This window comes from Mobula birostris, chromosome 29, assembly GCF_030028105.1.
Source record: "Mobula birostris isolate sMobBir1 chromosome 29, sMobBir1.hap1, whole genome shotgun sequence".
NCBI classification, from domain to species: Eukaryota; Metazoa; Chordata; class Chondrichthyes; order Myliobatiformes; family Myliobatidae; genus Mobula; species Mobula birostris.
The window spans coordinates 18,288,902-18,313,591 of NC_092398.1; the positions used below are offsets into that span (position 1 = coordinate 18,288,902).

Below are 24,690 nucleotides of genomic sequence, written 5' to 3' on the forward strand. Positions count from 1 at the left end.
GCTTGGCACTGTGGAGTACCTTACGTCAAATATAACCGGGAATTCAATTTCATTACTCATTGACAGTGTCGTCACAAAGAAATTTTTTTTTTGGGGGACACTGGCCTTTATAAATCAAAGTATGACGTGTAGAAGAAGTTATGATGAAGTTTATAAAAAGTTGGTGAGGCCTAATTTGGAGTATTCTGTGCTATGTTGCTTACTTCCCATCACGGAAGATGTGAATCATTTTGAGAAAATAACAGGGGAAGTTTGCAGGTATGTCGGGGTCTCCAAGACAGATTATAAGGAAAGCTTTAATAGTTTTTCATCTCTTTTCTTGGAACGTTGTATAATGAGGAGAAATCTGATAGAGGTATAGAAAGTTATGTGTTTCTGACAGGTTTCATGCAAGCAGGCTTGTTCAGCAGTTGGGTGGGAATACAACGAGAGGTAACGTGTTGAAAGTGAAAGATGAAATGTTTAACAGGAACTTGAGGGGAAACGCCTTCATACAGAGCATCGTAGACTATGGATGAGCTTGTAACTGAACAAGTGTAAGTGAAGTCTATGAGCAGATTGTATAAATAGATGGACGCTCGTGGGTTCTGGGCTATGGTTCCGGTGTAGGCCGATAGGAGTTGTCAGCGTAAATGGCTCAGAACGAACTGGATGGGCACAAAAACCTGCTTTTGTGCTAGACTCTTCTGCGCCTCTTTGACAGCATAGTAACTGCCCGGATAAAACATTACAGGACGAACAAACAAGAAGAACTTACTTAATACCAGTATATGCCGCAATTCCAGCACATACATCACATTCAGAAATCGATAAGTGGAAGCACCAGAAATGTGGCTGAAATCAGAGAGGAAATTAAAAGAGTATAGAACATGAACAAGGTATACATAGTCCTAATATTAATTTATGCAACTACTATTATCCCCGTCACAATAGTATTAAGGAGTTAGGCTGAGATATTAAAATGATATAAATCTCTGAAAAGCCAAAAGAGTAGACAGAACTAGAATAGTGCGAATGTGATCAGAATTTGAAAAATGTGTGTAATTATCTATGCCTGCACCTCAGATTTTAACAGCTTGAGGTGAGTTACAAGTTCAAAGTAATAGTAATAACAATATCAATAATAATAATAATAATAATAATTGGGCAGAAAGATGAACAGATGGACGCATGGATAGCTGAATGTTTAAGTAAATGAATAAGTTAATGATTGATAGGTAGATAAATAAATAAATTGATATTTTGAGAACAGGAGTTGAAGCATCCATGAAGCAAGTCTATAAGTTGAGTTGAGCTTCATTATTCCAGAACAACATTTGCTGAACACTTACTATGCTGTAAAATTGCCTGGCACCCGTTTTGTCAAACATGTTTGCTCTTCCGTTCCCTTCCACGTTTATGGCCATGGTATGTCGAGAAACTTACAATCCGAGAATGGCAGCTGAGACTGATCAGGTTGGGTTCATTGTGCAGGCACCGATACCGTCTTCAGAGCTGATCGATATTCCTCTGCCAAATAACATCATCACAGTGGACGTCCTTGTTCGAAATCAGTCATCAGACGTCAGTAATTATAACTGCTTCAGTCAACCAAAGCTTGACATCAAAGAATACGGGAATAACGCAACAAAATGTAGTGCAGAGGGAGAATATATCAGCCGTCATGGGATTTCGCAGCGGAACCGATGGCCCCATTGGCCTAATTATGTTCCTGTATCTTTTAAAACAATGGCCCAATAAAATCCACAAATTTCCTGCTGTCGGAACGATGTGAATTTAGTGAACCAAGGGTTCCAATGAGCTGGAGACAATTTTAAATCGGGAACACGGAACCACTACTACGAGTGTGCTTGCTATTCGTCTGATTTGGTTTTCGACATGATAGCATCGAATGATAAACTTCGTCGACAGATTGCAGCACTGTATCCCTTCATACAACTACATCCAATGCGTGTGCAGCAAATGTTGATACCTGCTTCCACTGCAGCGCATATAATGTGGGTTGAGATATTATTGTCTGGTGTATCTACGCTGTTAGTATGAAGCCGTATCATATTCAAGGCAGGAGAAGCAAAACTCAGATATTCCATGACATCTACCTCATCAACCAGAAGACCATAAGACATAACATAATTGCCTCACCGTTTCTTGCTGCAGTTCGTTCCCTATGTGCACCAGAACTCCTCTCTATTTCAATACATTTCGATTGGATTCCTTCTTAATTCATCCCTCTCACTAAAATCATTGCAGATTTGCGTTAAATCTACGGCTTCCTAATTTAAATTTAGGTGAGATTGTCACGGTCCCGTCCGTGAAGTCCGCATTCCGGTTCACGATCCGGTCCAGGTCTTCCAGTTGTCCCTTGTTTTGATTGAGTTAATCATAGGCAAGTGATTCCCATCTTTGGGTTTGGAATATAAGTAGCCTTGGGGTTGATTATGGGGGCTGTTTGTTTTGTCAGTCCCCCTTGGAGCAACTGGCTGATGGAAGGCTAGTGAAACCATTTGTGATCTCTAGACCAGGTTGGAGGACCATTGCTTCATGGGGCCTTGTTGCCTCTCGACGAAGCAGTCATCGTGGTATGGATTTGGCCGTTTCGGTAGCCAGTCAAGGTTGCTGGCTGCCCCAGGACTCAGAGCCACCACGGATTGAGCTCCTTTCCTGTCCTTGCCTCCGTTGGGTAAGCTAGGCCGTAATTACCGTTACCCTGCGGTTGGTTCTGTCCCTTCCTGTCCCTTGCTTCTGTCGGGTAAGCAGGCCGTTTGCCGTTACTCGGCCGTTGGGTCCGGCCCGCCCTGTCCTTGCCTCCGTGTGGTGAAGTTCCGCGTCCTGACCAGGAGATGCTGCAAGAACACAAGCCACGAAGATCCCAAGCCAAGCTCCAAGAACACAAACCTCGTAGATCCCAAGCCAAGCTCCGAGAACAGAAGCCTGAAGTCCCCAGCCTCCAAGCCTCAAGACCAAGGCCCCAGCCTACAGACAAGCTCAAGACACAAGACGCCAGCCTGCAACCAAGCTCATGACCCAAGAACCCAGCCCCAAGCTCAGTCCTCTAGACCCCAGCAACGTCCTGTCCTGAAGCTATGTCATGTTCTTGCCTGGTTCTGGGGTCAGAGCCTGAGGCAGTCGTAGGTTCTGGATCCTTGTCCGGTCTCGGGCTCGGAGTCTAAGCCTTGTCTCCTAGCCCATGGTTTCTAGTCCTGGTCCCGCTCTAACTAGCCAAGTATGCGTTGTTGTCCCTGTTCCATGCCTCTATCCTGTCACGTCGCTACTCCAGTCAAGTCCTGTTCCTTGTACCTCAGTGTCTGTGTCTTTTATCTGGGTCCGCTACCAGCGCCCTCATTGTGACAGAACCAACCAGCCAACCATGGACCCAACGACACAGATACTGGAGATGAACTCTCGCAATCCAGGATTCCCGAGTGTCGAAACATCCCCCCACCCCTCCGACCAGCCCGAGTCGTCCGTAGTCCTACAGAGATTTTTCGGTCGCCTGGACCCCTGTCGACTGGAATGCGGACTTCACGGACCGTACCATGACAGTACCCCGCTCCCCTCCGCTTATACGGGGGCCTCCGGGCGACTGAACAGACTCTTGATGACTAAGGACAACTCGGGCGGGTCGGGGGGAGGTTCCGGCACTAGGGAAACCTGGATGGCGAGAGTTCATCTCCAGTGTCTGTGTCGCTGGGTCCATGGTTGGCTGGTTCGTTCTGCCAGAATGGGGTGCTGGGAACAGACCCAAGTGGGAGCCACAGACACTGAAGTAGAAGGAACAGGACTTGACTATAGTAGGGACGTGACAGGATTCAGACCAGGAGGAGGGACAATAACGCAGACTTGGTCTAGGGAAAGCGGGACCAGGACTACAAACCATGGAGACAAGGTTTCGACTCCGAGCCCAGGACTGGAGAAGGACCCAGAACCTGGGTCTTGCCTCGGGGTCGGCGCCCAGAACCTGGCAGGGACATGACATGGCTACAGGACAGGACGTGGCTGGGATCTAGAGGCCTGAGATTGGAGACAGGCTGTGGTCTTTGCTCTTGAAGATTGAGGCTGGGGTCCTGGGTCTTGAGCTTGGCTGCAGCCTGGGGTCTTGGGTCTTGAGCTTGGCTGCAGGTTAGGGTCCTTGCTTGGACATCGACTATATCCTCAAGATTTCGATACCAAAGAACGACATCGCAGTCCAAAACGCACGTTTTAATTCAATCCTCAGATATCAGGGCTTATAACCAATTCACGTCAACCAAAAATTGGGGTCAAAGATAGCGGGGAGAAGGCAAGAGAATGTAGTTCAGAGAGAGAATATACGATCGGAGGTAGATTGCACAGCAGACTCGATGGCCATTCTGGTCTAATTTTGCTCCTATTGCCTTATCGACGTTTATTCTACGATGAAACTCACAAGTCTCTCGCTATCGGAGTGATGAGAATTGAGAGTTCTGTGGTTTCCAATGACCCGGATTCAATTTTAAATCCGGAACAAGGTGTCACAGTTATGGACGTGTTTGCTGCTAGTCCGTTTTGTTGTTGTTAACTCTTCCGTAGTAGCTCTAGTGCATCGATATGCTGCCTCAATCCCTAACACGGTCTTGAAGGCGCTGCGGCTGGATGCACTTCACGCATCTGTAGTTCATGGGGATCTCCCTGGACACCAATATAAGAAAGTAAGAAAGTAACATTAATATAAAAAAAAGCGACACGTAACAGAAAGTTACCGGGACATCTTACCCAGAGCCAACAACTCTGCCGAGCCGAATTCTAATTTGAGTCAAAGCCTGACAACCCAGTCTCATCATTGACCTATTATCAACCATGATTGCTCCAACAATGGCCGCTCAGTACAAACATTCATATACTGTGTTGTGTTCAGGAAGGTAGAAACTTGAAAAATAAATGTATCCCCTCGTCCCACGGTAATTTTTCCTTTGAATGTCGTTTCAGAACATGGTATAAGGCTGGTAGGCGGCAGCGATCGCTGTTCAGGGAGAGTGGAGGTGCGGCACAATGCACAATGGGGAACGGTATGCGACGATGGATGGGGAACTGAAGACGCCAAGGTTGTCTGCAAGCAATTGGGCTGTCCCTCCGTCGCAGTAGCAAGAGGAGGGGCGCACTTCGGGCAAGGCAGCGGGAATATCTGGATGGATGATGTTGCGTGCAATGGGCAGGAATCCGCCCTTTGGAGTTGTTCCTTCAGAGGATGGGGGATTAATAACTGCGGTCATGGAGAAGATGCGGGCGTGAGTTGTACAGAAGGTAGGTATACAACTAAAAACTTCTTTACTTCTTCATAACTACAGGGAACAACGAAGACTCTATATGTTAATAATTCAACCAGCTACTTCCAGTTGTTGTGAGGCATAAGGAGATGAACTTATATGCTAATCGTTGACGCTGCTGAGGTAAGCGCCACTCAGTAACGTTTATTCTGTGTCGCTTAAAGTGCTGGTGTGTTCAATTCGGCAATGATTTATATCCCAGTTGGTCGGGCATATAGGTGCAGATTTCAGAATCATATAGGGTTGGCCTCATCGTATCAGAAAATATAAGGAATGACCTGAAATAAATAAGTATGTCGGATAATAAATACTAATTATCTGAGCTTGCAGCAGGAGCTGGACCTACTGGACAAATGGGCTGAAAATTGTAGCTTGGATTTAATGCACACAGTTAGGAACCGTTGCACTTCAATAGGATAATCTAGGGATGGTCTTACACAGTGAACGGCTTGGCACTGTGGAGTACTTTACGTCAACTATATCAGGGAATACAATTTCATTACTCATTGACAGTGTCGTCACAGCTGTTTAGGTCACTAAGAACGTTTTATTTTGGTACACTGGCCTTTATAAATCTAAGTATGACGTATAGAAGAAGTTATGTTGAAGTTTATGAGAAGTTGTTGAGGCCTAATTTGGAGTATTTTGTGTTATGTTGGATACTTCCCATTACGGAAGATCTGAATCATTTTGAAAAAATAATGGAGGAAGTTTGCAGGTATGTCGCTGGGTCTCCACGACAGATTATAAGGAAATCTTTAATAGTTTTTCATCTCTATTCTTGGAACGTTGTACAATGATGGGAGATCTGATAGAGGTATAGAAACTTATGTGTTTCTGACAGGTTTCATGCAAGCAGGCTTATTCAACAATTGGGTGGGAATACAACGAGAGGTAACGTGTTGAAAGTGAAAGAGGAAATGTTTAAGGGGAACTTGAGGGGAAACGCCTTCATACAGAGCATCGTAGACTATGGAAGGAGCTTGTAACTGAAGAGGTGTAAGCCAAGTCTATGAGCAGATTGTATAAATAGATGGACGCTCGTGGTTTCTGGGCTATGGTTCCGGTGTAGGCCGATAGGAGTTGTCAGCTTAAGTGGCTCAGAACGAACTGGATGGGCACAAAAACCTGCTTTTGTGCTAGACTCTTCTGCGCCTCTTTGACAGCATAGTAACTGCCCGGATAAAACATTACAGGACGAACAAGCAAGAAAACTTACTTAATACCGTTATATGTCGCAATTCCAACACATATATTACATGCAGAAATCGATAAGTGGAAGTACCAGAAATGTGGCTGAAATCAGAGAGGAAATTAAAAGAGTATAGAACATGAACAAGGTATATATAGTCCTAATATTAATTTATGCAACTGCTATTATCCCCGTCACTATAGTATTAAGGAGTTAGGCTGAGATGGTAAAATGATATAAATCTCCGAAAAACCAAAAGAGTAGACACAACTAGAATAGTGCGGATGTGATCAGAATTTGAAAAATGTGTGTAATTATCTATGCCTGCACCTCAGGTTTTAACAGCTTGAGGTGAGTTAAAAGTTCAAAGTAATAGTAATAACAATATCAATAATAATAAATAATAATAATAATAATAATAATAATAATTGGGTAGAAAGATGAACAGATGGACGCATGGATAGCTGAATGGTTAAGTAAATGAATAAATCGATGATTGATAGGTAGATAAATAAATAAATTGATATTTTGAGAACAGGAGTTGAAGCATCCATGAAAGCAAGTCTATAAGTTGAGTTGAGCTTCATTATTCCAGAACAACATTTGCTGAACACTTACTATGCTGTAAAATTGCCGGGCACCCGTTTTGTCAACCATGTTTGCTCTTCCGTTCCCTTCCACGTTTATGGCCATGGTATGTCGAGAAACTTGCAATCCGAGAATGGCAGCTGAGACTGATCAGGTTGGGTTCATTGTGCAGGTACCAATACCGTCTTCAGAGCTGATCGATATTCCTCTGCCAAATAACATCATCACAGTTGACGTCCTCGTTCGAAATCAGTCATCAGACGTCAGTAATTATAACTGCTTCAGTCAACCAAAGCTTGACATCAAAGAATACGGGAATAACGCAACAAAATGTAGTGCAGAGGGAGAATATATCAGCCGTCATGGGATTTCGCAGCGGAACCGATGGCCCCATTTGCCTAATTATGTTCCTGTATCTTTTAAAACAATGGCCCAATAAAATCCACAAATTACCTGCTGCCGGAAAGATGTGAATTTAGTGAACCAATTGTTCCAATGAGTTGGATACAATTTTAAATCGGGAACACGGAACCACTACTACGAGTGTGCTTGCTATTCGTCTGATTTGTTTTTCGACATGATAGCATCGAATGATAAACCTCGTCGACAGGTTGCAGCACTGTATCCCTTCATACAACTACATCCAATGCGTGTGCAGCAAATGTTGATACCTGCTTCCACTGCAGCGCATATAATGTAGGTTGAGATATTAGTGTCTGGTGTATCTACGCTGTTAGTATGAAGCCGTGTCATATTCAAGGCAGGAAAAGCAAAAGTGAGATATTCCATGACATCTAACTCATCAACCAGAAGACCATAAGACGTAACAGCAGAATTAGGTCATTAGCCTGTGGAGGCAGCTCCGTAATTCAGTCATGGCTGATCGTTTCCCCACTCCTCTGGTGCTCCGGGTGCGGTCTTTTATATACTGGTGAGAGATACTGCGTCCGGTCCTCCCTGTGCGGCCTTCTATATATTCGTGAGACCCGACGGAGACTGGGACACCGTTTCGCTGAACACCTACGCTCTGTCCGCCAGAGAAAGCAGGATCTCCCAGTGGCCACACATTTTAATTCCACGTCCTATTCCCATTCTTATATGTCTATCCTCCTCTGCTGTCGAGCTGAAGCCACATTCAGGTTGGAGGAAGCACACCTTATATTCCGTTTGGGTCGCCTCCAACCTGATTGCATGAACATTGACTTCTCTGACTTCTATTAATGCCCCTCCTCCCGCCTTACCCCATCCCTTATTTATCTATTCATTCATTTATTTATTTCCTTTTTCTCTCTCGCTCTCTCTTCTCCCCCCCCCCCACCCCGCTCACAATTACTCCTCCATCTTCCTCTGGCTCTCCCCTCCCCTTTCTTTCTCCCTAGGCCTCCCGTCCCATGATCCCCTCCCTTCTCCAGCCTTGTATCCCTTTTGCCAAATCAACATTCCATCTCTTAGCTCTAACCTTACCCCCACCCAGTTTTCTCCTATTATTTCCGATGTCCCGCTCCCCCTTCCACTTTCAAATCTGTTACCATCTCTCCTTTCGGTTAGTCCTGACGAAGGTTCTCGGCCCGAAACCTCCACTGTGCTTCTTCCTATGGATGCTGTCTGGCCTGCTGCGTTCCACTAGAATGTTGTGTGTGTTGCTTCAATTTCCAGCATCTGCAGATTTCCTCGGGTTTCCCTGTGAGACATGCTGGGGAGAAACTCTCTGCGAAAAAGGGAATGTTGACTGCCATGTCATTCAACTTTGACTGCCGTGTCATTCAACTTTGAAAGAAGAGGTTGTTAGAGAGGAAGTTGAATCTGGAAGATGTCTTTTTTACTGACGAGTTTGATATGGGTTGTTCCAAGAGTACTCAACACACCATACGGGTGACAGAGGGCACCCCGATCTGATAAAGGTCTCTGTGACTGGTGCCTGCAGAGGTCAAAGACGTTCTGCAGCATCTGCGGATGCTGAAGTAAACTCTGATCAACTCTGAACCCAAAAGCCCTCATCCGTCTCCAATAGTGGTGCCCAGGAAGATGAATGGTAAGATACAGATGTACGTAGAATATCGGACTCTGAAGAGCCGTAGAGTCCATGAGCATTATACGGTCCAGAGAGTCAGGGCACGCTGGTGCTAAAGTGGAGCAAAGCCGTTCAGTGCTCTAGACTTGACGATTGCGTATTATCATATCCCCATGGCTGACAAAGACATAACGGCATTCATATGTACTTTGAGATTCGTCCATTTTGAGAAAATGCACCAGGTCACATCGGGAGCCCCAATGACTTTCCAACGTGTGGTGGCGAAATGGGGGATATGAACTTGCTTGAGGTATTGGTGTACCTGGGAGATCTCATAGTGTTCGGGTCCACTTTGAAGGATTACGAAGTGAGGCTGCTGAAGGCGCTGACCGCCTGAGGGATGAAGGGTTAATACTTTCTCTGGACAAGTGCCAGTTCTGCAAGGCGCCTGTCAACTATGTCGGGCACATAGCCTCATGGGATGGAGTCGCTACAGATCCGGCTAAGATCTATGTGATGACCACATGGCCAAGACACCAGACTCTGAGCGCTCTCCTCTTGTTCCTTGGGTTCTGTGGGTACTAGCAGAGGTTTGTGAAGGATTACTCTAAAGTCAGCCAACCTTTACATCAGCTTCCGTCGGATTGCCGTCCCTTGGGAAGTAAGGGGGAGGACGATAGGAGAGGACGGCAAAGATTATCTTAGTCCTTAGGAGCATTTTGGAACGAGAAGAGACAGTTCAGTTCGTTTAGTTCTGTTCATTCGCAAGGTAAGTGACTTTAATTTTGAAAGAAGGATGTATATCGCTTTTCAAATGAGGTTAATTGAGTTGCTAGTTCAGGATGTGGATGCTCCCGGGTTACTTCTCGATCTAATGATGTCAAAGATAATTTTTCAACATTTTTGTACCTGTGTGTTTTCACTTTTCTCACTTTGACTGTCCCTCTGCTGTCTGCAGACCTTTTAAAGCTGTGATAGATAATAGAGTTATATTCGGTCGAATATATTGCGTACAGTCACACTAATAGACGAAAACTACATGCAAAGAGTTCCTTCGGCGCAACTCGTCAATGCTGGCCAAGCTAGACTCGTCCTTTCTGCTGGGGTTTGGTACATACTCTTTTGAAATTGTCCTATCGAAGAACATGTCCAAATGGCTTTATATAATTATACCTGCCTCACCGTTTCTTGCTGCAGCTCGTTCCCTATGGGCACCAGAACCCCTCTCCATTTCCATACATTTCGATTGGATTCCTTCTTAATTCATCCCTCTCACTGAAATCATTGCAGAATGGCGTTAAATCTATGGCTTCCTAATTTAAATTTAGGTGAGATTGTCACGGTCCCGTCCGTGAAGGCCACATTCCGGTTCACGAACCGGTCCGTGGACACAGGACTCCGGGTTTTCCAGCTGTCCCTTGTTTTGATTGAGTTAATCATAGGCAAGTGATTCTCATCTTTGGGTTTGGAATATAAGTAGCCTTGGGGTTGATTATGGGGGCTGGTTTGTCTTGTCAGTCTCCCTTGGAGCAACCTGCTGATGGAAGGCTAGAGAAACCATTTGTAATCTCTAGACCAGTTTGGCGGACCATTGCTTCATGGGGCCTTGTTGCCACTCGACGAATCAGTCATCGTGGTACGGATTTGGCCGTTTCGGTAGCCAGTCAAGGTTGCTGGCTGCCCCGACACTCAGAGCCACCACAGATTGAGCTCCTTTCCTGTCCTTGCCTCCGTTGGGTAAGCCAGGCCCTAATTGCCGTTACTCTGCGGTTGGTTCTGTCCCTTCCTGTCCCTTGCTTCTGTCAGGTAAGCAGGCCGTTTGCCGTTACTCGGCCGTTGGGTCCGGCCCTCCCTGTCCTTGCCTCCGTGTGGTGAAGTTCCGCGTCCTGACCAAGAGAGGCTGCAAGAACGCAAGCCTCGAAGATCCCAAGCCAAGCTCCAAGAACACAAGCCTCGAAGATCCCAAGCAAATCTCCAAGAACACTACCTTCGAAGATCCGAATTGAAGCTCCAAGAACACAAGCCTCGTATATCCCAAGCCAAGCTCCAAGAACACAACCTTCGAAGATCCCAATTGAAGCTCCAAGTACCCAAGCCTCGTAGATCCTAAGCCAAGCTCCAAGAACACAAGCCTTTAAATTCCAAAGCCAAGCTCCAAGAACACAAGCCTCGAAGATCCCAAGCCAAGCTCCAAGTACCCAAGCCTCGAAGAACCTAAGCCAAGCTCCAAGAACACAAGCCTGAAGTCCCCAGACTCCAAGACTCAAAACCAAGGCCCCAGCCTGCAGACAAGTTCAAGACCCAAGGCCCCAGCCTGCAGACAAGCTCAAAACACAAGACCCCAGCCTGCAACCAAGCTCATGACGCAAGACCCCAGCCCCAAGCTCAGGCCTCTAGACCCCAGCCAGGTCCTGTCCTGAAGCCATGTCATGTTATTGCCTAGTTCTGGGGTCCGAGCCTGAGGCAGACCCAGCTTCTGGGTCCTTTTCCAGTATCGGGCTTGGAGTCCAAGCATTGTCTCCTAGTCCATGGTTTCTAGTCCTGGTCCCGCTCTCCCTAGCCAAGTAGGCGTTGGTGTCCCAGCTCCATGCCTCTATCCTGTCACGTTCCTACTCTAGTCAAGTCCTGTTCCTTGTACTTCGGTGTTTGTGTCTTTCATCTGGCTCCGCTACCAGCGCCCCCATTGTGAAGGAACCAACCAGCCAACCATGGACCCAGCGACACAGATACTGGAGATGAACTCTCGCCATCCAGAATTCCAGAGTGTCGAATCATTTCACCCCCCACCCCCAACAGCCCGAGTCGTCCGTAGTCCTACAGAGCCTTTTCGGTCGCCCGGACCCCTGTCGACCGGAATGCGGACCATGACAGTACCCCCCTCCCCTCCGCTTCTACAGGGGCCTCCGGGCGACTGAAGAGACTCTCGAGGACTAAGGAAAACTCGGGCGGGTGGGTGGTAGGTTCCGGCACTAGGGAATCCTGGATGGCGAGAGTTCATCTCCAGTGTCTGTGTCGCTGGGCCCATGGTTGGCTGGTTCGTTCTGCCACAATGGGGTGCTGGGAACGGACCCAAGTGCGAGACACAGACACTGAAGTAGAAGGAACAGGACTTGACTATAGTAGGGACGTGACAGGATTCAGACCAGGAGCAGGGACAATAACGCAGACTTGGCTAGTGAAAGCGGGACCAGGACTACAAACCATGGACTAGGAGACAAGACTTCGACTCCGAGCCCGAGACTGGAGAACGACCCAGAACCTAGGTCTTGCCCCGGGGTCGGCGCCCAGAATCTGGCAGGTACCTGGCATGACTACAGGACAGGATGTGGCTGGGATCTAGAGGCCTGAGCTTGGAGACAGGCTGTGGTCTTTGCACTTGAGGCTTGAGGCTGGGGTCCTGGGTCTTGAGCTTGGCTGCAGCCTGGGGTCTTGGGTCTTGAGCTTGGCTGCAGGCTGGGACCTTGGGTCGTGAGATTGGAGGCGGGGTACTTCAGGCTCGTGTTCTTGGAGTTTGGCTTGGGATCCTCGGGACTTGTGTTCTTGGAGCTTAGCTTGGGATCCTCGAAGCTTGTGTTCTTGGAGCTTGGCTTCCGTTTCAGGCGATGATATGAAGAAGAATTTCCGTTCTATCTACCAGCAGTCTAACACAGCTGACAATGATAGCTTAGGGTCCTTGCTTGGACATCGACTATGTCCTCAAATCTTCGATACCAAAGAACGACATCGCAGTCCAAAACGCACATTTTAATTCAATCATCAGATATCAGGGCTTATAACCGATTCACGTCAACCAAAAAAATGGTGTCAAAGATAACGGGGAGAAGGCAAGAGAATGTAGTTCAGAGAGAGAACATACGATCGATGGTAGATTGCACAGCAGACTCGATGGCCATTCTGGCCTAATTATGTTCCTATTTCCTTATCGACGTTTACTCTACGATGAAACTCACAAGTCTCTCGCTGTCGGAGTGATGAGAATTGAGAGTTCTGTGGTTTCCAATGACCCGGTTTCTATTTTAAATCCGGAACAAGCTGTCACGGTTATGGACGTGTTTGCTGCTAGTCCGTTTTGTTGCTGTTAACTCTTCCGTAGTAGCTCTAGTACATCGATATGCTGCCTCAATCCCTAACACGGTCTTGAAGGCGCTGCGGCTGGATGCACTTCACGCATCTGTAGTTCATGGGGATCTCCGTGGACACCAATATAAGAAAGTAAGAAAGTAACAATAAGAAAAAATAAGCGAAACGTAACAGAAAGTTACCGGGACATCTTACCCAGAGCCAACAACTCTGCCGAGCCGAATTCTAATTTGAGTCAAAGCCTGACAACCCAGTCTCATTATTGAGCTATTACCAACCATGATTACTCCAACAATGGCCGCTCAATACAAACATTCATACACTGTGTTGTGTTCAGGAAGGTAGAAACTTGAAAAATAAATGTATCCCCTCGTCCCACGGTAATTTTTCCTTTGAATGTCGTTTCAGAACATGGTATAAGGCTGGTAGGCGGCAGCGATCGCTGTTCAGGGAGAGTGGAGGTGCGGCACAATGCACAATGGGGAACGGTATGCGACGATGGATGGGGAACTGAAGACGCCAAGGTTGTCTGCAAGCAATTGGGCTGTCCCTCCGTCGCAGTAGCAAGAGGAGGGGCGCACTTCGGGCAAGGAAGCGGGAATATCTGGATGGATGATGTTGCGTGCAATGGGCAGGAATCCGCCCTTTGGAGTTGTTCTTTCGGAGGATGGGGGATTAATAACTGCGGTCACGGAGAAGATGCGGGCGTGAGTTGTACAGAAGGTAGGTAGACAACTAAAAACTTCATACCTACAGAGAACAACGAAGACTCTATATGTTAATCATTGAACCAGCTACTTCCAGTTGTTGTGGGCATAAGGAGATGAATTTATATGCTAATCGTTGACGCTGCTGAGGTAAGCGCCACTCAGCAACGTTTATTCTGGGTCGCTTAAAGTGCTGATGTGTCAATTCGGCAATGTTTTATATCCCAGTTGGTCGGGCATATAGGGTCAGATTTCAGAATCATATAGGGTTAACCTCATCGTATCAGAAAATATAAGGAATGACCTGAAATAATTAAGTATGTAGGATAGTGAATACTAATTATCTGAGCTTGCAGCAGGAGCTGGATCTACTGGACAAATGGGCTGAAAATTGTAGCTTGGATTTAATGCACACAGTTAGGAACCGTTGCACTTCAATAGGATAATCTAGGGATGGTCTTACACAGTGAACGGCTTGGCACTGTGGAGTACTTTACGTCAAATATATCCGGGAGTACAATTTCATTACTCATTGACAGTTTAGTCACAGCTTTTTTAGGTCACAAAGAAAGTTTTTTTTTTTGGGACACTGGCCTTTATAAATCAAAGTATGACGTATAGAAGAAGTTATGTTGATGTTTATAAGAAGTTGGTGAGGCCTAATTTGGAGTATTGTGTGCTAGTTTGGATACTTCCCATCACGGAAGATGTGAATCATTTTGAAAAAATAACCGAGAAAGTTTGCAGGTATGACGGGGTCTCCACGACAGATTATAAGGAAAGCTTTAATAGTTTTTCATCTCTTTTCTTGGAACGTTGTATAATGAGGGGAGATCTGATAGAGGTATAGAAACTTATGTGTTTCAGAGAGGTTTAATGCAAGCAGGCTTATTCAGCAGTTGGGTGGGAATACAACGAGAGGTAATGTGTTGAAGGCGAAAGATGAAATGTTTAACAGGAACTTGAGGGGAAACACCTTCATACAGAGCATCGTAGACTATGGAAGGAGCTTGTAACTGAAGAAGTGTAAGTGAAATCTGTGAGCAGATTGTATAAATAGATGGACGCTCGTGGTTTCTGGGCGATGGTTCCGGTGTAGGCCGATAGGAGTTGTCAGCTTAAATGGCTCAGAACGAACTGGATGGGCAGAAAAACCTGCTTTTGTCCTAGACTCTTCTGCGCCTCTTTGACAGCATAATAACTGCCCGGATAAAACATTACAGGACGAACAAGCAAGAAGAACTTACTTAATACCGGTATATGTCGCAATTCCAACACATACATCACATGCAGAAATCGATAAGTGGAAGCACCAGAAATGTGGCTGAAATCAGAGAGGAAATTAAAAGAGTATAGAACATGAACAAGGTATATATAGTCCTAATATTAATTTATGCAACTGCTATTATCCCCGTCCCAATAGTATTTAGGAGTTAGGCTGAGATGGTAAAATGATATAAATCTCTGAAAAGCCAAAAGAGTAGACACAACTAGAATAGTGCGAATGTGATCAGAATTTGAAAAATGTGTGTAATTATCTATGCCTGCACCTCATGTTTTAACTGCTTGAGGTGAGTTACAAGTTCAAATTTATAGTAATAACAATATCAATAATAATAATAATAATAATAATAATAATAATTGGGTAGAAAGATGAACAGATGGACGCATAGATAGCTGAGCAGTTAAGTAAATGAATAAATCGATGATTGATAGATAGATGAATAAATAAATTGATATTTTGAGAACAGGAGTTGAAGCATTCACGAAAGCAAGTCTATAGGTTGAGTTGAGCTTCATTATTCCAGAACAACGGTGCTGGGTCCTTGCCCAGTTTCTGTCTCGGTCCATACACCAGCCTCTTCTTGTCTCATCTAGTTCTAGGAGCCGATTCCGAGTCCAAACCCGGACCCTTGGTCACAGCCTAGTTGCAGTCCTGAGTCCTTGTCTAGTTTACTATTTCCTGCTCCTGCCTTGCTCTCCTGGTATCGAACAATAATCTAAATCTAAGTAACCTCACAAGATGTGTCTTGCATTTGGGTCCACCCTTGTTCCCAAAGCTCCCGCCCAGTGTGACAGGTGGAGGTTGATAAATTCTTATTTTCAGGGCCTCAAAGGGTTACGGTGCAAAGTCAGGCGAAGGGTGTTAAAAGGGATAATAATTCGGCTATGGTGGAACAGACCCGATGGGCCAAATTTTCAAATTGTACTCCATATTCTTGCATTAAGCCTTATGGTCTTAAACCTGGAGTGTGAATAATATTTACATCTATCTCAGTTCGGTAAATAATAATAATGAGGAGTTGAAGTGCACTTCAGTGGGAAACGGGAGCAGGGAGAGATGATAATTGGCGGTTGAAATGTGTGCTCTGAACTCATTGGTTGTCTCTCCTGTGAATGCACACCACTTATATCAAACCTGTGCCTTCTGTCACATGGCGTTTTTTCCAAACCTAACAACGTGTCCCAAACTACACTTCCTAGACCATTACTGAGAGCATCAAAATTGGCCTTCCTTCAGTTTAGAATCTCAGACCGCGAACCAGACCTATCGTTCGGACAGTTACTTTGAAACTAACGACATTTTGATCACTAGAGAGGAAGTGTACCGCAACACGTACTTCTGTCACCTGCTGGATCTCATTCATTAATAGCAGATCAAACATCGCCGATTTTCGCATTCGGGGTACTATGTACTGATTACGGAATCTTTCCTGAAAACATTTGGCAAACTCTGTCCCATCTAGTGCTTTTACGGTATGGGAGTCCCAGTCAAAATATGGAAAGTTTAAATCACCTACTATAACATCATTCCCTTTCTCGCAGCAGTCTGCAAACTACCCAACTTTATTCCTCTAAATACCTCGGACTGTTGTATGGTCTATAATATAGTCCCATTAATGTCGTCATACCTTTCTAATTACTCAGTGCCACCCATAATGCCTCACTGGGCGTGTTTTCTGGTCTGCCATGACGGAGCACAGCCGTGACATTTTTCCTGACTTGCAGCGACACCCTTCGTTCTTTAACACCTGACGCTTTGTCATGTTTGAAGAACTTGAACCCCCCGGAATATTGAGGTGCCAGTCCTGCCCGTCCAGCAAACAAGTCGAACTAATCGCTGCAATATCGTGCATGCTTCCCTTTGTTCATTCATGTCCTGTGGTCATCTGTCTTTCCTACAATATTTCTGGCATTGCAGTAGAGGTAGCTCAGGCCATTAGTTGTACCGTGCTCAAGCTATTGATTTCTGATATTGACTTGGGTCTTATCAACATCTGCTTCAACAACCTCTCCACTAACTGTTCTGCCACTTCAGGTTCCACCGCCTGCAGCTCCAGTTCAAAGCCCCGCCTTTCCGCACCCCAGACAGCACTAGCAAACCATCCGGCTAGTATACTTGTCCTCTTTCAGTTCAGCTGCAATTTGCTTTGTAAGGACTTTTGTTTCGGGTTTCATCTGGACGGGAGTTTTATTTTTGGACGTTTCAGTTGCGTGCAACAGTTGTGTGATATTGTAGAGAATCCTAAGGGGGTGGTTTTATATGGAAAGACAGATTAAAAATAGGCAGCATGGCTTCGTACGTGGTAGGTCATGTCTAACCAGTCTAATAGAGTTTTTCCAGGAAGTTACCAGTAAAGTAAATGAAAGTAGGCAGTGGATAATGTCTTCATGGACTTTGGCAAGGCATTGGACAGGGTCGCGCAATGTCTGCACTGTTTTGTGCACTTTATGCAGTCCTGGGTAGGTCTGTAGTCTAGTGTAGTTTTTGTGTTGTTTTACGTGGTTTCATATTGCTTCATGTAGCACCATGGTGCTGAAAAACGTTGTCTTGTTTTTACTGTGTGCTCTACCAGCAGTTATGGTCGAAATGACAATAAAAAGTGACCTGACTTGACTTGAAATTTAATGAATTCGTTCATTAAATGTGTCTTTAAATATGAAGATCTTTTCCCTTAACTTTTCAACTGCAGTTGGGAGAAATAGAAAGAAGATACGCCATGGTAGCGTATCGGTTAGCAGAACCCTTTTACAGTTACGGGCGTTCCAGTATTCCGAGTTCAAATCTGCCACTGTCTGTAAGAAGTTTGTGTATTCTTCCCATGACCACGCAGACCCTCCAAGTGGTGCAGTTTGTTCCCATAGTCCGAAATTGTACATACGAAACCATAGGTAAATTGCCAATTGCAAATTGTCCTGTAATTAGGCCAGTGTCAAACAGATCGATTACGTGGCTCGTTGGGCTAAAAGGGTTTGTTCTGAGCTCTATTTCGAAATACATCTATGACAGTGGTGTCATAGATTTCTTACGGTGGTGTCTGAAAAGAGGATGCTGTCCAAGTTTCATGCCATCTTGGGCAATGTCTCCCATCCACTACATAATGTACTGGTTGGGTACAAGAGTACATTCAGCCAGAGACTCATTCCACCGAGATGCAACACAGAGCGTCATAGGAAGTCATTCCTGCCTGCGGCCATCAAACTTTACAACTCCTCCCTTGGAGCGTCAGACACCCTGAGCCAATAGGCTGGTCCTGGACTTATTTCCTGAGATAATTTACATATTATTATTTAACTATTTATGGTTTTATTACTATTTAATTACTTATGGTGCAACTCTAACGAAAACCAATTTCCCGCCGGATCAATAAGGTATGACTATGACTATGACTATGATAAATATAAACTGTACACAAAGAGAGCGAGTCACGGCTAACGGTGTCTTTATAAGTAATTCTAGCGCCTACTGTGAGACTGATTGGCGGGAGTAATCGCTGTTCCGGGAGAGTGGAAGTTTTCCACATTAACCAATGGGGTACGGTTTGCGACGACGATTGGGCGAGAGTGGATGCAGAGGTTGTTTGCCGTCAACTTGGCTGTGGTTCCCGTGCAGCTGCGATTGGCTCAGCACGGTTCGGGACTGGTCGGGGGCAAATTTGGATGGACAACGTGGCCTGCAAAGGTTCTGAGACTAGCTTGTTGAATTGCCCCTCCCGGGGATGGGGCGTTCATGATTGCACACATGGAGAAGATGCAGGTCTTACTTGCCAATCAGGTATGCCTTACAAATATTTAACTGAAGAAAATATGCTAAATTCAGTAGAAGACTTATTACTAATGATGATGATGGTTAACCAGAATTATTTAACGGTTGTTTTGTTACCAAATTCAACCACATTCCTTTTCCTTTCTTGCCCCTTGACTTTTCTGGGAGGGGCTTTCTTGCATTTCTGCCATCATTGTTTTGAAAGGTTCTCAGAAAAAAAATACCCTTACTAAGTTGTTTCATTTGGAATCTGTAAGAACGAAGTAAACACATAATCCGTGTCTCTGAAGCACACTCATCGTCATAAATAAAGTTTTAGACTTGCTGCAGCCTCACGGTACAGCACACTGATCAGTAGGTCGTCTTGTGAAAAAAAAATCGGTTAATTTTGTCACGAGTCCCAATGGAAAATGACGGATACTTAAGCAAAATTTATAACATTTTGCCAAAATTCATACTTAGTGATTATTCACCTCCAAAAAGATGGAGATGCTTATTTCGATTTACATATTCAGCAGAATATAAACCAATGCCACAACTTAGAGATTTCCTAATAAGTAATATACAGTGGTATGCAAAGGTTTGCGCACCCCGGTCAAAAGTTCTGTTACTGTAAATAGTTAAGTGAGTAGAACATGAACTGATCTGCAAAAGTCATAAAGTCAAAGATGAAACATTCTTTTAAACATTTTAAGCAATATTAGTGTATTATTTCAGTTTTGTACAATTTTAGAGTTTAAAAAAAGGAAAGGAGCACCATGCAAAGGCACACGCCAAGAGATTTGAGCTCTTAGATAACTTTTTCCAAGGTCTCACGCCTTAATTAGCATGTTAGGGCTATGTCGTCTTCAGGGGCAGTCCGCATGGCTTTGTGAAGCGCAGATCGTGTCAAACAAGCTTGACAGATTGCTTGGAGGAGGTGACCAGGCATATAGATGAGGTTAGTGCAGTGGATATGATCTATATGGATTTTAGTAAGGGATTTGACATTCCACACGGTAGGCTTATACAGAAAGTCAGAAGGCATGAGATCCAGGGAAGTTTGGCCAGGTGGATTCAGAACTGGCTTGCCTACAGAAGGCAAAGGATCGTGGTGGAGGGAAAACTAAGTGGTGTCGTGGTGTCGCAAAACTAAGTCCCACGGACCCCACGGTTAACGGTAAAGCTCCATGGCATTAATACAAGAAGAATGTCTAAGGTAATATCCACTTGACTCCTGCTAAGTGAGTGAGGCAGATTTTAGCTTTTTGTATTCCGATTGACACGACTCCATTTTAATTCCGGGACACGGAATGACAGTTCTGGACGTGATTGCTTCTAATCGTTTGCGGATTAGATATTTGCATTAACAAGCAGATGTACACGTACACCTAACAAAGTAGCCATGAAGAGACCCGTTAACTGGTTGGCTGCCGGTGCCCAGTGGTGTTCTACAGGGGTTAGTCTTGGAACTGATTCTTTTTACGGTTTTTGCCAATTATTTTGATGACGACATTGATGGTATTGTTGCAAAGTTTGCAGATGATACTAAGATTGGTGGAGAGACAGATAGCTCCGAGGAAATAGGGAGGCTACAGAAGGACTAAATCTGCTTTGTAGAATAGGCAAAGAAGTGGCCGATGTAACACAGTGTCGGGAACTGTATGGCAATGCACTTCGGTAGAAGATATGAAAGCGTTGACGATTTTCTGGATGGAGTGACAACACAAAAATCTGAGGCATGTGAGAACCCTTGTGCGGGATACCCTAAAGGTTAATTTGCAGGTTGAGTCTGGAGTCAGGAAAGCAAATGCGGTTAACAGTATTCATTTCAAGAGGACTAGAATATTAAAGCAAGCATGTAAAGTTGAGACTTAGAGTGCGGTTGATGTTGTGGAGCAGGTTAATATTAAGGGAGAGGAGGTGTTGGTGTTTTTAAAATAAATTAGTACGGATAAGTCCCCGAGCAGGACGGAATATTCCCCAGGCTGTTCCACAAGGTGAGGAAAGAGATTGCTGAGCCTCTGGCTAGGATCTTTATGTCCTGTTGTCTCTGGGAATTGTACCGGAGCATTGGAGGGAGGCGAATGTTGTCCGCTTGTTCAAAAAAGGTAGTAGGGATAGTCCGGGTATTTATAGAGCAGAGTGCGTTACGTCTGTGGTGGGAAAGCTGTTGGAAAAGATTCTTAGAGATAGGATATATAGGCATTTACAGAATCATGGTCTGTTCAGCATATAAACTTTTAGGGTTCTCTGCACAAGTCCCTTTGCATCTCAGATTTTTGGATTTTACTCTGTTTAGAAAAAACGTCTGCAGAGTTATTTCGACTACCATCGTGCAAGACCATGCATTTTCCAACTTTTTATTTCATTTACCGCTTCCTTGCCCATGTTGCAAATCTGTCTGAGTACTTCTGCACTCGACAAATTCTCTCTCTCCCGATTTATTAATAACTTAACTTTCCCAAACTAATGCACGTTAAAATTTCCCATTACTACAATGACAGATACGCAATTTCAAAATCTTCCGATCCTATGTCACATCGTTGTCAGTATTTGATGCCATTCTATAACAACAGAGCCACGCCTCGCCCTCTGCCTATATTCCTATCTTTCGGATACAATGTACAAAGGACATTCAGCTACCAAATGTAACTGTCTTTCAGCAACGAATCAGCGATGTCCACAGCATCTTCCACAACAATTTTTAAAAATGGCAATAAGCTCATCCAGCTTATTTCTTGAAATTTTTGCAATGGGATATAAGGCTTTGAATATGTATTTGCAACCTTTTATTTATTCTGCATCCTAATGCAGTGATCCTCACCCTGCTCGCTGCATTTTGTCCGATTATCTGCTTACCCTCCCTAACAGCCTGACTGCACGGTACTTTCGTTGTTTCAATACCCTTCGTATCGTAAGTCCCTTCACTCCCCTCCCCTTACCATGCTAAATTAGTTTCAACCATCCCCAAAAGCTCAAAAAAAAAACCTACCCGAGAGAATACGTATTCCTCCAGGGGTACGGTGTAATACTTCCCTTTTGTACATGTCATCCCTCCTGTATTGGCATTTCCACCATCTGCAGATTTTCTCCTGTTCTTGAAATGAATGTGCTTGGCAATGGCTGTACCTTAGAATTTAACAGTTTGAATTGAGAAAATATATTTAAAAATCTACAATAATATTTAAAAAGTAGATGTGTGCTTGTGGATGTTGTCTACATGAACTTTAGTAAGGCCTTTGACAAGGTCGCACATGAAAGGTTAGTTCAGAAGGTTCAGACACTAGGCATCCATGGAGAGGTTGTAAACTGGATTCGATATTGGCAGTGTGGGAGAAGACAGAGAGTGGTAGTGGATGATTTCTTATCAGACTGCAGGCCTGTGACTCGTGGTGTGCAAGTGTGAGGTGTTGCATTTTGGAAGGACAAATCAAGTTATGGCATACACAAGAAACGGTAGGGCACTGAAGAGTTCCGAGGAGCAAAGAGATCTGGGAGTTCAGATACACAATTCCCTGAAAGTGGTGCCACAGGTAGACAGGGTTGTAAAGAAGGCTTTTGGCATCCTGGCATTCATAAATCAAAATATTGAGTATAGGAGTTGGGATGTTATGGGGAGGTTGTATAAGACATTGGTGAGGCCAGCTTTAGAGTATTGCGTACAGTTTTGGTCACCTAACTATAGGAAGGATATCAGTAAGATTGAAAGAGTGCAGAAAAGATTTACTAGGAAGTTGCCGGGTCTTCAGGAGTTGAGTTATAGGGAAAGATTGAACAGGTTAGGACTTTCTTCCTTGGAGCGTAGAAGAATGAGGGGAGATTTGATAGAGGTTTACAAAATTATACGGGGTATAGACAGAGTAAATGTGAATAGGCTCTTTCCACATAGATTAGGAGAGATAAATACGTGAGGACATGGCATTAGCGTAAAAAGGGAAAGGTTTAGGGGCAATATTAGCGGGAACTTCACTCAGAGAATGGTGGGAGCGTGGAACGAGCTGCCATCTGACGTGATAAATGCGGGCTGACTCTTATGCTTTAAGAATAAATTGGACAGTTACATGGATGGGACTGGTCTGGAGAGTTATGGACGGATGCAGGTCAATGGGACTAGTGGAATAATGTTTCGGACAGACTAGAAAGGATGAATGGCCTGTTTTCTGCACTGTAGTGTTCTATGGTTCGAAGTAATATATACCGAAAACATGGGGTGAAGAGTTGAGGTGTCCTTGAAATCGTGTCCGTAGGTTGTGGAAACAGATCAGTGACGCTGCAAGTGAAATGGAGTGGTTATACCTTTTGGTTCAAGAAGCTCATCGCTGAGGGGTAATGGCTGTCCTAAACCTGGTGGTGTGAGTCTTGAGGCAGCAGAAAGAAAAGTGCATGAGCTTTGTGATGGACTTGACTGGCGATGGATGCTGCTTTTCTGCGACAGCACGCTGTGTTGTTGTGCTCAATAAAGGGTAGGACTTTATTCTTGCTGGACATGGCCGTATAAACTAGTTTTTAACGAATTTCCCTTTGAGGGCATTGGTGCTCTTTGCCAGAAGGTAATGCATTCGGTCAATATACGGTTCACCACATAACCATAGCAATTTTAGGAAGTTTTAGAAGTTTTGCCAAGATTGCATCGGTTAGGTAGAAGATTGAGGCGGGATTTAATACAAATATACAGACTTATGCGGGGTACTGATCGGGTAATTGCAAGCAAGCTCTTTTCAGAGCCTGGGTGGGACTACAAAGAGAGGTCCTGGGTTAAGAGCGAAAGGGAAAGAGCTTAAGGACAACTTAAGGGGAAAGGTCTTCATTCAGCGGATCATGAGAATGTGGATCAACCTGCAAACTGAAGTTGTGCACGCGCACTCGATTTTCACGTTGATAAGAAGTTTGGATAGGTCCATGGATGATAGGGGTATAGAGGGTGATTGTCCAGGTGTTCTGCTCGGTAGCAACAGGCATTTTAAATGAAACGATAGGGACTAGGTAGCGGAAGGGCCTACTGTTGTGTGAATGATTTCCATGATACAATACTCATCCTGATAAAACATTACTGAATAAGTACACATGCACAGCTAACTTTATAGATATATTCATTCCACACGCACATAACACACCGAAATCAGTAAGTGAAAAACACGAGAAATATACTGAAGTAAAAGAGGAAATTAAAGGACTATGTAACATGAGCGGCGTATTCGTTGTTCCTACAGAAACATGTACAACTGGTATCACCCCAACGTTACTATATAATACAGTAGATAACAGTAGATAATTCGACAGACAACAATAATAATGCAAATCTTCAGAAAGCCAGAAGTACAAATAACACTGGAATAGTGCGAAGATTCTAAGCAATTGAAAAATTAGTATGCTTAGCTATGGTGGTACATAATGTTTTACTAGCTTGTACAGAGATATTAGTTTAAAATAATAATAATAATAATAATAATAATAATCGCCAGATAGATAGTTGGACAGATGGCTGTTTTGATAAGTGGGTAAAATAAATAATTAAGTTGTAAGTAAAGGCTGAAGTAAATATGTTAATCAATAAATAACTGATTGATAAAGAAATAAATACACATTTTGAGAAAATGAGTTGTAACTTCCATGAAAGTATCTTGGGTTCAGATTCACAATCCCTGTGCAACAATTGGAGAATATACTGGAACATGACCAGATACCCCTGTGAATTTTTGTGAACCGTGCTTGACTTGCTGTTTCAGTCGATATATGAAGATCAATTTCCGTGCTAACTATAAGCAGTGAAAGACTGCTAACAATGATCAGGTTAGGATCCT

The 24,690-nt window shown here is 44.3% G+C and overlaps 1 protein-coding gene across 5 annotated transcripts in view; it reads left to right on the forward strand.

Moving 5' to 3' along the window:
* Positions 1–24,690, forward strand: part of LOC140190023 (uncharacterized) — a 158,538-nt gene that overhangs the window by 29,529 nt on the left and 104,319 nt on the right. For all 5 annotated transcript variants that reach the window (XM_072246420.1, XM_072246419.1, XM_072246422.1 and 2 more), the window contains exons 5-6: positions 4,945–5,259; positions 13,562–13,876. In XM_072246420.1, the coding sequence (XP_072102521.1) occupies positions 4,945–5,259; positions 13,562–13,876 (630 nt within the window). The remainder of the gene's footprint in view (positions 1–4,944; positions 5,260–13,561; positions 13,877–24,690) is intronic.